The 12912-nt window shown below is 45.3% G+C and overlaps 1 protein-coding gene across 1 annotated transcript in view; it reads left to right on the top strand.

Annotated features, from left to right (window-relative positions):
- Positions 1 to 9406, top strand: part of LOC106601038 (C1q-related factor) — a 28208-nt gene extending 18802 nt beyond the window's left edge. The window contains exon 2 of the mRNA XM_014192909.3: positions 7531 to 9406. Coding sequence (XP_014048384.1) covers positions 7531 to 7710 — 180 coding nt within the window. The 3' untranslated portion in view covers positions 7711 to 9406. The remainder of the gene's footprint in view (positions 1 to 7530) is intronic.
- The last annotated feature ends 3506 nt before the right edge of the window (positions 9407 to 12912 follow it).

Genomic DNA, 12912 nt, shown 5'->3' with positions numbered 1-12912 from the left:
AGCCAGAGAATATCTTTGGGCTAGGTTTAGGTTTTTTAGCACTGAGACTGAGGGGCCGCTGTTCGTCTCTGTATGTCTTCAGGAACAGAGAGCCTCTGTCTAGAGTAGACGGAGGTGTCTGGGGTAGGGAAAGGCGAGCTGAGTATTGATCCCACCATGTGCGTGCGTGTGTTTCTGTCTGTGTGCGTGCATTCATGCATGTGCCTGCATGTGTGTAACCCGTTCCCACTCTGACAGACCCTGGATGTAGTCTATGACCCTCACTCTATAATCAGCTGGAGAGGTAGCAGAGGCCTTGATTTGCTGTGTAATTGGACATCGGATTTGACACTCTGCCGAGTGGAACATTAGAAGCAGCCTAATTAGGTGCGGTAGGACTATTAAATGAAGATTTGCCCATGTTGTTAAGAAATACCACACACATTGGAAATGTCAAGATGACACCCGGCTGTCATCGCCAACCAAACGGAAGAAAATCTATCATTTATCGTAAAAGTTTCCCAAAGGAAAGCAAACACAATCCCCATACTACTACTTCTCTCCAATGCCGTCTCTTCTTCAGCCTCTCTGCGGTCTTGTCCCTTTAAACAGCAGAGCAGCAGCCAGACCTCGCTAGGACTTCCTCTCCACTGTCATCTCAGATTGAATTGTTTATGAATAAGTGCTGTAACATCCCCATACATTGAAACACAGGAGTGTATGGTCTAAAATAGCCTCTGGGTTTCCATCTGGGGATGACTGACTCCTGCATGACATTTGGTGTTGACTCACAAGGCTCCTTCATTATAATGAGAGCACATACGGGGGGACGGGAAAGGGCCCATGGGCCTGTTCTTATGTAAACATCTCTCTCTAAGCCCTGACATCTCGCCATCACCCAATTCAATCCATTCTGATGACCCCCAACCCCCTCTCTCACAGCACAGGGAACCCTCATGTTAATGGGTCCAAAGTGACTCACTCTAAGTTACTGTGTGTGCTTAACAAGGTGGCTCTCCCCTCTAAACATGAATATGGGCGATATCAACAGTGAGATATCAACAATCCATCCAGACAGAAATGATGAATAGGACACTTCATGAAAAATGCATGCGGCAGCAAAACGTCTGAACCTGTCTCTCCTTCAAGACTATTAGCACTTTCTGCCTAAGCTTTGCCTCGTTAGGGAGGTTTCTCACACTGCAAAATGCTCCTCTCAATACCCCATAATACTTTGTGTTGCATTTCAAACAATAACTGTTTCTTAAAATTCATAGCGACTAAAATAACTTGCTTTATGTTGTGCAAGGGTTCAACGTGTCACCAGATTCTACCCTAAAAACACTGTGTTACCAAGATGCAGGGAGTGAGAGGGGATTGAGACTAAGCAGTGTTGAAAGTTGAGCATTTCTCACAGTATTTGACTGACAAGAGTGAGTCACAAACAGGCAAGAGTGGCTGGGCCACACACAGGTCAGAGTTTACCCTTCCCCCTCTACCTCTCTCTGTTTCCCCTCTCCTCCCCTTTCCCAGTGATAAGTCTGTGCCAATACATCAGCATCATCAACAAGCCAGAGGATTTTACAGCCCCATTGTTATCACTGTTGCCCCATCCATTGCCTATGTGTTTTGTTGTGTCATTATCATCCCGAGTGGTTGTTGTAATACATAATGCATTTTGATTTGCCTTGACACCCAGTGGGAGGGACACTTTGGCATTATATAAACAATTGTATAAACTGTGGAGAGGTTCATGCAATGAAAGGCATTCACGTTACCAGGGAAAAAAGCCCTGAAGGTACAAACAGTACAGATGCGGTGATTAATGCACAAAGCCTTTCTCTCCTTCTCCTTGACAGATGGTGGCTCTCTCGTATCTCCTTCTCTCAACAACTTATCATGTATTTAATCATGTTTCTACCACAAAAACACCAATAACACAAAAGAGGAATGGAAGTTTTTCACACCATGACAACCTTGCTCAGAACAACAGCTGACACCAAAAATGTGTGGGGCAACGGTCTTTTGACTAGGTTTGTATGTGTGTGTGTGTGTGTGTGTGTGTGTGTGTGTGTGTGTGTGTGTGTGTGTGTGTGTGTGTGTGTGTGTGTGTGTGTGTGTCTTTGCGCAAATGTCTGTGTGCGTGAGTGTGAGTTGGTGGAGTGGGTTAGGAGATGTGACAGGGTTGTGACAAGGTGGCTAAGCTGCCATCAGGCATGCGGCTCATGGTTGGGTGTTCAAACCCAATTAGGTGGCGGTACACTTGGATTTAGAAAGAGGCGAGCGAAGTTTAAAGAATGGAAGCTTAATGGTGAGTCAACAAGTCCCTGCCAGAGAAACGTCAGAAGCTGTCCTCCATCCAGACATGTCCTTGTCACTACTACGGGAGAGAACATATCAGTGTTCAAGAGCGTCCAAGAGAGGGACTGTTACTGACACCAGCAAACAGCTAGGCCAACAAGGTACTATTCCAGCACAATATTTCAATGGGTTGTTTGGATCTTTTGTATTGGCACTCAAGACAACAACACAACACTAGGCATTTCAGCCTGTTAGCTATAGGATAATGCAAAATGCCATCTCAACTCAACATGATTCCCAACTCCGTAGAACTAATCAGCTTTAGCAGAGGACAGTGAATATGCAAAAAGCTGTCATCCCTTCATCTCAGAGGCCTATTATAGGTACGAGTGCTGTCATTATTGATAAACTCCACATTCATATTCAAATGAATTCAGAATGCGAGCAAAGTCGAGTGGAGTGGTATTCACTGTGGAGTCTGGGGGGGGGGGGCATTATCTATTAAGCTGAGGCAGCCCAGCCTCAGCCCTCAGCTCCCATCTCTCTCTAGTGTTCCAGTACCACGCAGAGCATTATTCAATCAGAGACATCACAGCGACAATGTGACGGATGCTAACATGCTTCAGCAGCCACGGCAGGGGGAGACGAGACGAGACAACGTCAGACGACTCTGGGGCCATTTGCATTCGCTGGAATAGACTAGGCTGGGCTGGGCGCTCACACTTTGTTTGTTGTGTCAAAAGTTCCACGTCGTATTCTATTTTGAGGCCATGCTCTGCCAGTTGCCGTTTTGTTCTCTCTTTCCATCTCGCTGCTTCTTTTGCTCACTCCCTCTTTCTCTCTCTTTCTCGCTCGCTTTCTAAAGGCTAACCTATGGCTTGCGCTTCCAGCTTGTGAGTTGTTCCGAGTACAGTGTGAGGGTAAATGATGTGGCTTCTCTGTCATTGTGTACAACAGTGACTGAGTGAAACAAATAGAGAATGAACAATGAATTGAGCAATGAATGACAGTTTCAATCTCAATTATTTAATATCACTACAGCGTGGTCAGATTCTTTGTAATCCATGGTTGCTGAGAACAAATACATTGGATTTCTACTAGCTTATGGATAGTCCTTGGCAAGTTGACTTCCTTAACTTTCTAACACAAGGAGTTGAAGCGAGTCATATCACACACCTCTGATATCAGAGGTCCCAGAGTTCAATGTGAATGCAATAACGGAAATATTTGAAGAAGTTTCATCAAAATCCCCATAGACAGATCCAACCAAGTCCCTATCCGCCGCCCACATCTGGCACAAAGCAGCAACCTTCTAATAAGAACGTGTTGACTTTGTGTGCTCAGGGCGAATCATCTCATATTAATATGCAGTGGACGACTGCTGCTACGGATCAGGAGAGAGAGCTTTGTTTGCACATCGATATGAGCCTTAAGATTTAATCAGGATGGTAAACAATGAAAAAAGACTCATATATGCCTGTAGTACAATGTGCCATATATAAACCTACACTTTTAAGGCTGGCTTCAGCATAACTGTTTGGCATAGACCTTCATAGCATTACTCAGAGTACTTCACCTTGAAAGTACTCTCCGATATGGCAAAGATCTCCATGCAAGCTGGAATGTCTTAGCTACAGACAACTGCTACTGAACATTCCTCTTATTCTGGCTGAGAATAATCTAAGGTGTCTGGCATGATTGTGTCTCAACAGCCACAATTACTTTCTTCCTCTGTTGTGAGACGAGTGGAACAGACAAGAGGGAGATAAACTAAAGAGAAGGCTTCATGAAATCACTGAGATTTCACAGATTCTCATTATCGTGACTGTCTGATGGTCAGCAGGGTGCTTCAAACCCAGCTGTCAAAGAAGTAGGCCGATTCCAAAGGACTGGCAAGGCTTCCAAGATGCCTGAATGTGATGAATGCGATGAAGCACTGATGTCAGTAGATAAAATGCTGCTCCATGAGAAATATTGTATTATCGTATTGTCTCCATGGTGAAGAAGTGAAGCTTTTCCGTCTGTCACAAGACCTGCTAACGAGAGGGGATGACAGGCACATGAGGTGTTAGCAGTGGATGTGTGCCCTATCAATGTTGAAAATGATCTTGCAGTTGGCATTCTTCTAAAAATCAAATCATATTTTATTGGTCACATGCGCCAAACATAACGGGTGTATACTTTACCGTGGAATGCTTACTTACAAAGCCATTCAGAGTTATGTAGAGTTAAAAAGTAAGACAAATATTTTCTAAATAAAAAAGGAAATAGTAACACAATAAAATAGCAATAACAAGGCTATATACAAGGAGTACCAGTACTGAGTCAATGGGCAGGGGAACGAGGTAGTTGAGGTAATTGAGGTAGTTGAGGTATTCTCAAGTCTTCTTCACATGCCCTTTGAGAAGCTTTCCATTTCTCTCTCACTCAGTTCTAGTCTTTCATAGTTTCTAAAGACTTTCATCGAACTCCTTTGGAAGACTGGACAAAAGTTTTCCCAGCTTAGAAGGAGTAAAAATATGGCCATCTTTTTCATATTGGTTGATTTCTTAAAGCCTTTAGAGGACAAAATATCCTTCCTCTGACAGTTGCCATTATGCCCGCGATGATGGGAAGTTTTCAGTAAATTTCATGATTTATTGATCATGCATTGTCCCTCACATCATGGCTTAGCTTGGACAGGTTTTTAAACACAATGTGTCAAATCAATACATGTATCTCTCAAAACACTTTGTTCAGCACTGACTAGGGACTGACTCAAACTCTGTTATTTGATTAAATTGAATAGACAGCTTCAATGTCCCTGCCTGTTGCTTGTAGTGACTCACAACCCATCACAGCTATTGGGCATTAGATCACTTTGCTTTCATTGAATTAGCTTTCATTGAATTAGCTTTCACTGCATTTTCACAATGTGCATATTATGTTTCTCCAATTAAAATGTCAGTGAAATTGTCAGATAATGTATGTTTTTGATGACTTTATCTTTATATAGACTACCTTCTAGTAAAACATTTAAAGATTGACATTACAGGACATAATGCATATGGTTTGCTATCTGCTCTCACAACTTGGAAAAGATAAAAACAAAGACATATTAAGTGACACTTATCCAGAACAACATTCACTAGATTCATGTTTATACTTTTCCTGTACTGGTCCCCCATGGGAATCGAACCCACAACCCTGGCGTTGCAAGCACCATGCTCTACCAATTGAGGCACATGGAAGCCTCATAATTACAGCAGTAGTAGAGGGAGGGAAGTGAAATACATAGATTCATTAGACAGCAAGTCTCCCTCCCTGTCTCTCTCTACTCCTACACCCATCCCTCTGTTCTCCCGCTCTCCCCTAACTCTGGCACACAGACAATCACTGACAGGTCTACAGGGTTAAACCCCATCAGTGTGTTGTTGCAGGAGGTCTGTGCCAGCCCCCTGGCCCTCAGATGTGTCAATAAATCCATTGTGTGTGGCCCCTGGTTAAACGGGCCAATTAATTGTCCCATCTTATCCCTGCCACCTGCTCAACCAGGCAGCCAGGCAGCACACCAGATCTGGGACCCTGCCCATACTTCAGATTCAGATCCAATGCTTTTTAGAGAAGAAATGCATGGGGAAAAGAGTAGTTTGATTGAGTTTATGACAGCTGTGTTTTACATTGGACAGATTATAAAAGATTCTTAGCTACAGACAATATCAGGGTTTATGGCAACTAAATGTATATCTCAGATGCTTTGGTCTTCCAAAATGTATGGTGCTGATGCTATTTATTTAGGCCCTTATCTTTCTGTGCTTGTGTACTGGTTATGTGATGTCTCAGTGCAGTACAATCTGCTGCACTTCAGTTTCTTTTCGTTAAACTCTACATGAATGGTCAATGGTTAACTTTAAAAGTATTTATTTGTGTCGCATGCACACACACACGCGCACGCGCGCACACACACACACACACACGCACACACACACAGTTATTACTGTCAGGGCACCCGTTTCTCACTACAGCCCACACCGTTCTCCCAGGAGAGAAGAGAACGTTTCAGATGGAGCTTAATTAGCCAGGACCATAGGTCAGGAAGACCCAGCTCCAAATTCTCAGACTGCCAGGCTGGCAGTACCATACTCACCACATAGGCTACAGTCAACATAAATGCAATTGCTATGGTAGATTTACAGTCATTTATTAATTCAATCACACTTACAACATATCTTACTTTCACAGTATTTTCTCATTCACTAAAGAATAGGGATTTATTTTTCACTTTTTATAAGTTGATGTGAGGTGGGTGTCCTTGATGTATTTCACTGTAACTCCTCAGTAGTTCCCTCTACACTCTTAGATAAAAGGGTAAGCCTTTTTGGCTTGAGGTAAAAAAAAAAACGTTTTGGTTCCAGGTAGAAGCATTTTGGGTTCCATGTAGAACCCTTTCCACAGAGGTGGAACAAAATGGGTTCTACCTGGGACCAACAAAGGGTTCCCCTATGGGGACAGACAAATTACCCTGTAGCCCTTTCCTGCAGTCAAATTACCTAGTGGCCTCATGGGTGGAATGTTATTCATATTTTTCATAATTTATAAACATTATATAGAAAAAAACAAAAGAAAATCCGTTATTTCTATATCAAAGGTTTTGTTATATTTCAGTCTTCTGTGATGTATATAACGTGTAATATTGTGGATACAAACTCAAAAATGTAATACATTTCAACTCTATATCTGACATGGTACAGGGGTCTTCTTTTTCCAAGCCCATAACCAAGTGAGTGAGGTGTATACTTTGTTTCAAAGTAGATTTGTTTAAGACCACCAAGAAACACTCCGTGTGACCCTGATTTCGCCCACTGCAGTAAAAGCTTTTAAGGTTCTAGATGGTACATTTTTTATTTCTAAGTGTATATTAGAGCCAGGTCACCAGGAGAGTGAGACCCGTTGTTGGGTTTCTTAGAATGTCTACTCAGGTGGAGAACACTGAGCAGCGCTTTGAGCAGAGACAACAACCATCTGACCCGACACCCCGGTTCTCCGCCTTCAATTCATTTCCGAACGTTCAACGATGAACCAATGACAGCCTAATTAAAATCATGTTGTGGTGTGTGATGCGCCAGAAGGCTACTGACCCTTCGCTTGTTCTTTTCGTGAACAAGGCAAAATCAAAGCATGACAACAGAAATGACTTCCATTTCAGATCAAATAAGTGCAGAATGTTTCTCTAACCCATACATCCTCTCTTTCCTCTCCTCTCTGTTCCAGGTGCGAGCCAGTGCCATCGCCCAGGACGCTGACCAGAACTATGACTACGCCTCCAACAGCGTCATCCTCCACCTAGACGCAGGCGACGAGGTCTACATCAAGCTGGACGGGGGCAAGGCTCACGGCGGCAACAACAACAAATACAGCACCTTCTCTGGGTTCATCCTCTACGCCGACTGAACCCACGCAGGTGGCACGTCCAGAGAGAGAAAGACAAGAAAGTAAGAGATTGAGAGAAAGAGTTGTAATGAGGGAAGGAAGGGGTTAAAAGCCAGAATGCTTTCTAGTTTCCTGGTTCTCTCCATCATCACACCAACCTCTGCTTATAAAACACATCAGCCCCAAATCAAGGTTCTCCAGCTCAGCTCGGCCTGCCTGCCTGTCTGCCTTGCTGTGATGGAGGGAGGGAGGGAGGGAGAACACGATGATAGGGGAGGGAGTAGTGGGGGGTGAAGCTTGGTAGAGAGCGGTGCCCTCCTCATCAGAATTCTAACCTGTCAGCTGCTCCTCGCTTTCCTTTTCCTCAAACTGGAAACTAAACCAACTAACGCCAAGTGGATCCGGCCTCATCATCTCCTCTCCATAACAGTTGGCTGTATGGACTCTGTTGACTGAAATTGTCCTATCTTGTCGTTGTGTGCTTTTCCTTAGAATGTCAGTATTTTACTTTTGTAAAAGATACTACTACATCGTATATTTACACAAAAGAGGATATTAAAAATATGTTTGTCCCTTGTGAGGAAAAAAAACTTGATTTTGAGAGAATGGTTTTGTGAGATGTTGATTGTGATTCAGAAGCTTTTAGTTGAGAAATGGAAATGAAAGTTGTCATTATGGTTTCTAACGATATATGATTTCTTGCATTTGACAGCTGGCTATCACATGGTGTTTGTTTATGTGTGATGCTGTGGGAACACAGACCTGGTATGTGGCTGAATGTTATTCATGCAAAGCATGTTATACAGATACAACATTACATTTTCCCTTGTCCCATCCAACATATCTACAGTCTCTATCCTTGCCCCTTGTCCCGTCTCTGTACCCCGATCCTATTTGTCTATACAGGGCCAAAGTGGGTTGAAAATAGACTCAAATGTATATTAGACGTTCTAGTTAAGTAGATATCCTCCACCATCAATGAAGCCACATATTCGGATTCTGAAGCAACCTATTTTATAAAAAACAGTGTCCATTACTTCAGCTTCGTCCTCGAGCACTCTGCTGTGGTGAAGTAAAACATATCAAGCAGAGCAAGGAGGGAGAGCAAGGAGGGAGAGAGAGAGAGAGAGAGAGAGAGAGAGAGAGAGAGAGAGAGAGAGAGAGAGAGAGAGAGAGGTGGGAAGTTTTTATGGCGAGGCAGATTTTCTGTTTCAGTGTCTGAGGCTTTACTGGATGTCATCCGTTCATTAGCTGCATATTCACTGATACATACAAGCATTATGGTAATATTTACTCAACATGGCGGGCTGACAGCTTGCTTTAGAATGACATTGATTGGGTGAGTGTGTGAGTGACTTGGCTTCTTAGCATTGTGTGTATGTGTGTGTGTGTTTGAGTGTGTGTGGGTGTGTGTGCATGTGTGTGTGTGTGCGTGTGTGTGGGTGAATGTGTGTGTTGGTGTATTTGAGTGTTTGCATCAGAGCATGCGCCGTGCCATTGCTACATTGTTGTTTTTCTGTTATTCTGTGCTACAGCCAATGACAGATATTTTACTCAGCAGACAATGAGATTGCATTGCGTAGGGAGGGGAGCCTCTGTAGAGATGATGATAAGAACAAACAGCTTGTAAATGAAATCTATGATATGTTTGTCTATCTAATTTTATCTTTTTGAATTGTTGAATACATTTAAATAATAAATGGGATTTTCAGAGTCACTTGTCTCAAGATAACTCTTTTTTCCCAAATACTCTTATTGTGTTGAACTATTTAGAGTGCAGACAGCATGGTTGTGAGGCCGGATGGATGTAGTGCCAAATTCTCTAAAACAACGTTGGAGGCGGCTTATGGTAGAGAAATTAACATGAAATGATCTGGCAACAGCTCTGGTGGACATTCCTGCAGTCAGCATTCCAATTGCACGCTCCCTCAAAACTTGAGACATCTGTAGCATTGTGTTCTGAGACAAAACTGAACATTTTAGCGTTTTAAGGTCATCTGCACAAGGTGCACCTGTGTAATGATCATGCTGTTTAATCAGCTTCTTGATATGCCACACCTGTCAGATGGATGGATTATCTTGGCAAAGGAGAAATGCTCACTAACAGGGATGTAAACAAATTTGTGCACAACATTTGAGAGAAATAAGCTTTTTATGTGAACGGAACATTTCAGGGATCTTTTATTTCAGCTCATGAAACATGGGACCAACACTTTACATGTTGCGTTTATATTTTTGTTCAGTATCGTTTAAACTTTTTCAAAAAATTCTATAATAATCCATGCATACATTTTACATATAGGTGGCCCCGGGGAATCGAACCCACAATATTGGCCAATGCCAAGCACCATGCTCTACCAACCAAGCACCAGAGAACCAATTGTCTGTTTAAGCAAACGTGAAACAGATCCTGTTATAAATGCCTTCTCCTCTCTCTCCCCTTCATATCAGTCTAACCAGAGGTTATTTGGGATGATAGGTATCAGGGCGGCAAGCAGGGGGGTAGGAAGGGTGCACCCCTCCTAATATCCTCCACTCCTCTCCTCTCCTGTGGAGATGCTATGGATCTGAAAAGGTGGGCTGCAAGATAAAGTCCATCTGACTCCAGCGAAGTCCGCCAGCGCAGCAGTGGAATAAATCTACTAAATATAATGCTCAGTTAAAAAGCGAATGACTCCTGAAGGAACACCACAGTCTGAGATCTCAGCCTATACTCACAGATACTCATCAACAGCGGAACCATTTATCCACCGAAGAAGGTTAGAGGGGGAGACAGAGAGAGAGAGAGAGATAGAGAGAGAAGAGGATGGAGAGACTGAGAGGGGGAGAGAAGAGGATGGAAAGACAGAGAGAGAGAGAAGATGATGGAGAGACAGAGGGAGATAGAATAGGAGCAGAAGGTGCTGTGACAGAGACAAATGTAGAGGAGGGTGGAAGAATGAATGACGGAGAGATAGAGAGAAAAGGCAGAGGGGGATGAGGAAGACATGAAAAGGGGAACGAGGATGGGAGGGAGAGAGATAAAGAGAGGACTAGACAGAAGGATAGGGATGGGGGGACTAATATAGATTGGGTCTGTACAGAGAGAGGGAAGTGGATTGATTTTAGGGGTAGAGTGGAAGGGGTGGAAGGGGTGGACCGTCACTTTAGGCCACAGCCGACAAAGAAGCCTTTTCCAGTTTTCCCTGGATGGGCTGAGGCCGCCAACACAGGTGTACTATCCAGTCAGTCCCCTTTATACGTGAGAGAGAGAGAGAGAGAGAGAGAGAGAGAGAGAGAGAGAGAGAGAGAGAGAGAGAGAGAGAGAGAGAGAGAGAGAGAGAGAGTAGGAGAGAAAAAGAAAGAAAGAGAGAGAATGCGCAAGGGTGAGAAAGAGAGAGAGAAAGAGAAAGAGAGTAGGAGAAAGAAAGAAAGAAACAGAATACGCAATAGTGAGAAAGAGAGAGAGAGAAATGAGTGTGTAATGATTTCATTTAGGGAAGTAGCGGAGTCAGGCGCAGGACACAGGGATGAGTGCAAACAAAAACGTGTTTACTCAAAACCATAATAAAACTTCTCCCACAGCAATAAAACATGGTTGGGAGAAACACCTCCAACAACCACAAAACAGGAAACATAGATCGGTGGTGACTAGTAAGCCGGTGACGTCGACCGCCGAACGCCACCCGAACAAGGAGAGGGGCCGTGACAGTGCCCCCCCCTTGATGCGCGGCTCCAGCAGCGCGCCGACACTGGCCTCGGGGACGACCCGGAGGACGGGGAGCAGGGCGATCCGGATGGAAGCGGTGAAACTCCTAGATTAACGATGGGTCCAGGATGTCATCCGCCGGTACCCAGCTTCGCTCCTCCAGACCGTACCCCTCCCACTCCATGAGGTACTGAAGGCCCCTCGCCCAACGTCTGGAGTCCATAATGGCTCGTACTGTATATGCCGAGGCCCCCTCGATGTCCAGAGGGGGCGGAGGAACCTCCCGCACCTCAGACTGCTGGAGCGGACCAGCCACCACCGGCCTGAGGAGAGACACATGGAACGAGGGGTTAATATGATAATCAGGGGGGAGTTGTAACCTATAACAAACCTCGTTCAGTCTCCTCAGGACTTTGAATGGCCCCACAAACCGCGGACCCAGCTTCCGGCAGGGCAGGTGAAGGGGCAGGTTTCGGGTCGAGAGCCAGACCCGATCCCCCGGTGCATAAACCGGGGCCTCACTGCGGTGGCTGTCGGCACTCGCCTTTTGCCGCCTGATGGCTCGTTGTAATCTTACATGGGCAGCGTTCCATGTCTCCTCCGAGTGCCGAAACCATTCATCCACCGCAGGAACCTCGATCTGGCTCTGATGCCATGGTGCCAGGACCGGCGGATAACCTAGCACACACTGAAAAGGGGTAAGATTAGTAGACGAGTGGCGTAGGGAATTTTGGGCCATCTCCGCCCAGGGGATAAACGACGCCCACTCCCCCGGCCGGTCCTGGCAATAGGACCGCAGAAACCTACCCACCTCTTGGTTGACTCTTTCCACCTGCCCGTTACTCTCGGGGTGGAAACCCGAGGTAAGGCTGACCGAGACCCCCAGGCGTTCCATAAACACCCTCCAGACTCTAGACGTAAATTGGGGACCCCGATCAGACACTATGTCCTCAGGCACCCCGTAGTGCCGGAATACATGGGTGAACAGAGCCTCCGCAGTCTGTAGAGCCGTAGAGAGACAAAGGAAGGAGACGGCAGGACTTAGAAAACCGATCCACAACGACCAGGATCGTGGTGTTACCCCGTGACGGGGGAAGATCCGTCACGAAATCCACCGATAGGTGTGACCACGGTCGTTGCCTCTGGGCAGATGTCTAGGTGCCTTGCACTGTGCGCATACTGAACAGGAAGAGACATAAACCCTCACGTCCTTAGCTAACGTGGGCCACCAGTACTTCCCCACAAGACAGCGCACCGTCCGACCGATACCAGGATGGCCAGAGGAGGGTGATGTGTGGGCCCAACAGATCAAACGATCGCGAACATCAAACTGAATGTACATGTGCCCAACAGGACACTGGGGGGGAGTGGGTTCTGCACATGACGCCCGTTCGATGTTCGCGTCCACCTCCCATACCACCGGTGCCACCAGGCAAGAAGCTGGAATTATGGGAGTGGGCTCCGTGGACCGCTCCTCTGTATCATACAGCCGGGACAGTGAGTCTGCCTTCACGTTCTGGGAACCAGGTTTGTAG

This window comes from Salmo salar, chromosome 03 (genome assembly GCF_965601325.2).
Source record: "Salmo salar chromosome 03, fSalSal1, whole genome shotgun sequence".
Classification (NCBI taxonomy): Eukaryota; Metazoa; Chordata; class Actinopteri; order Salmoniformes; family Salmonidae; genus Salmo; species Salmo salar.
Note: the sequence above shows the minus strand (reverse complement) of the source record. Positions and strands in the feature narration are given on the sequence as shown.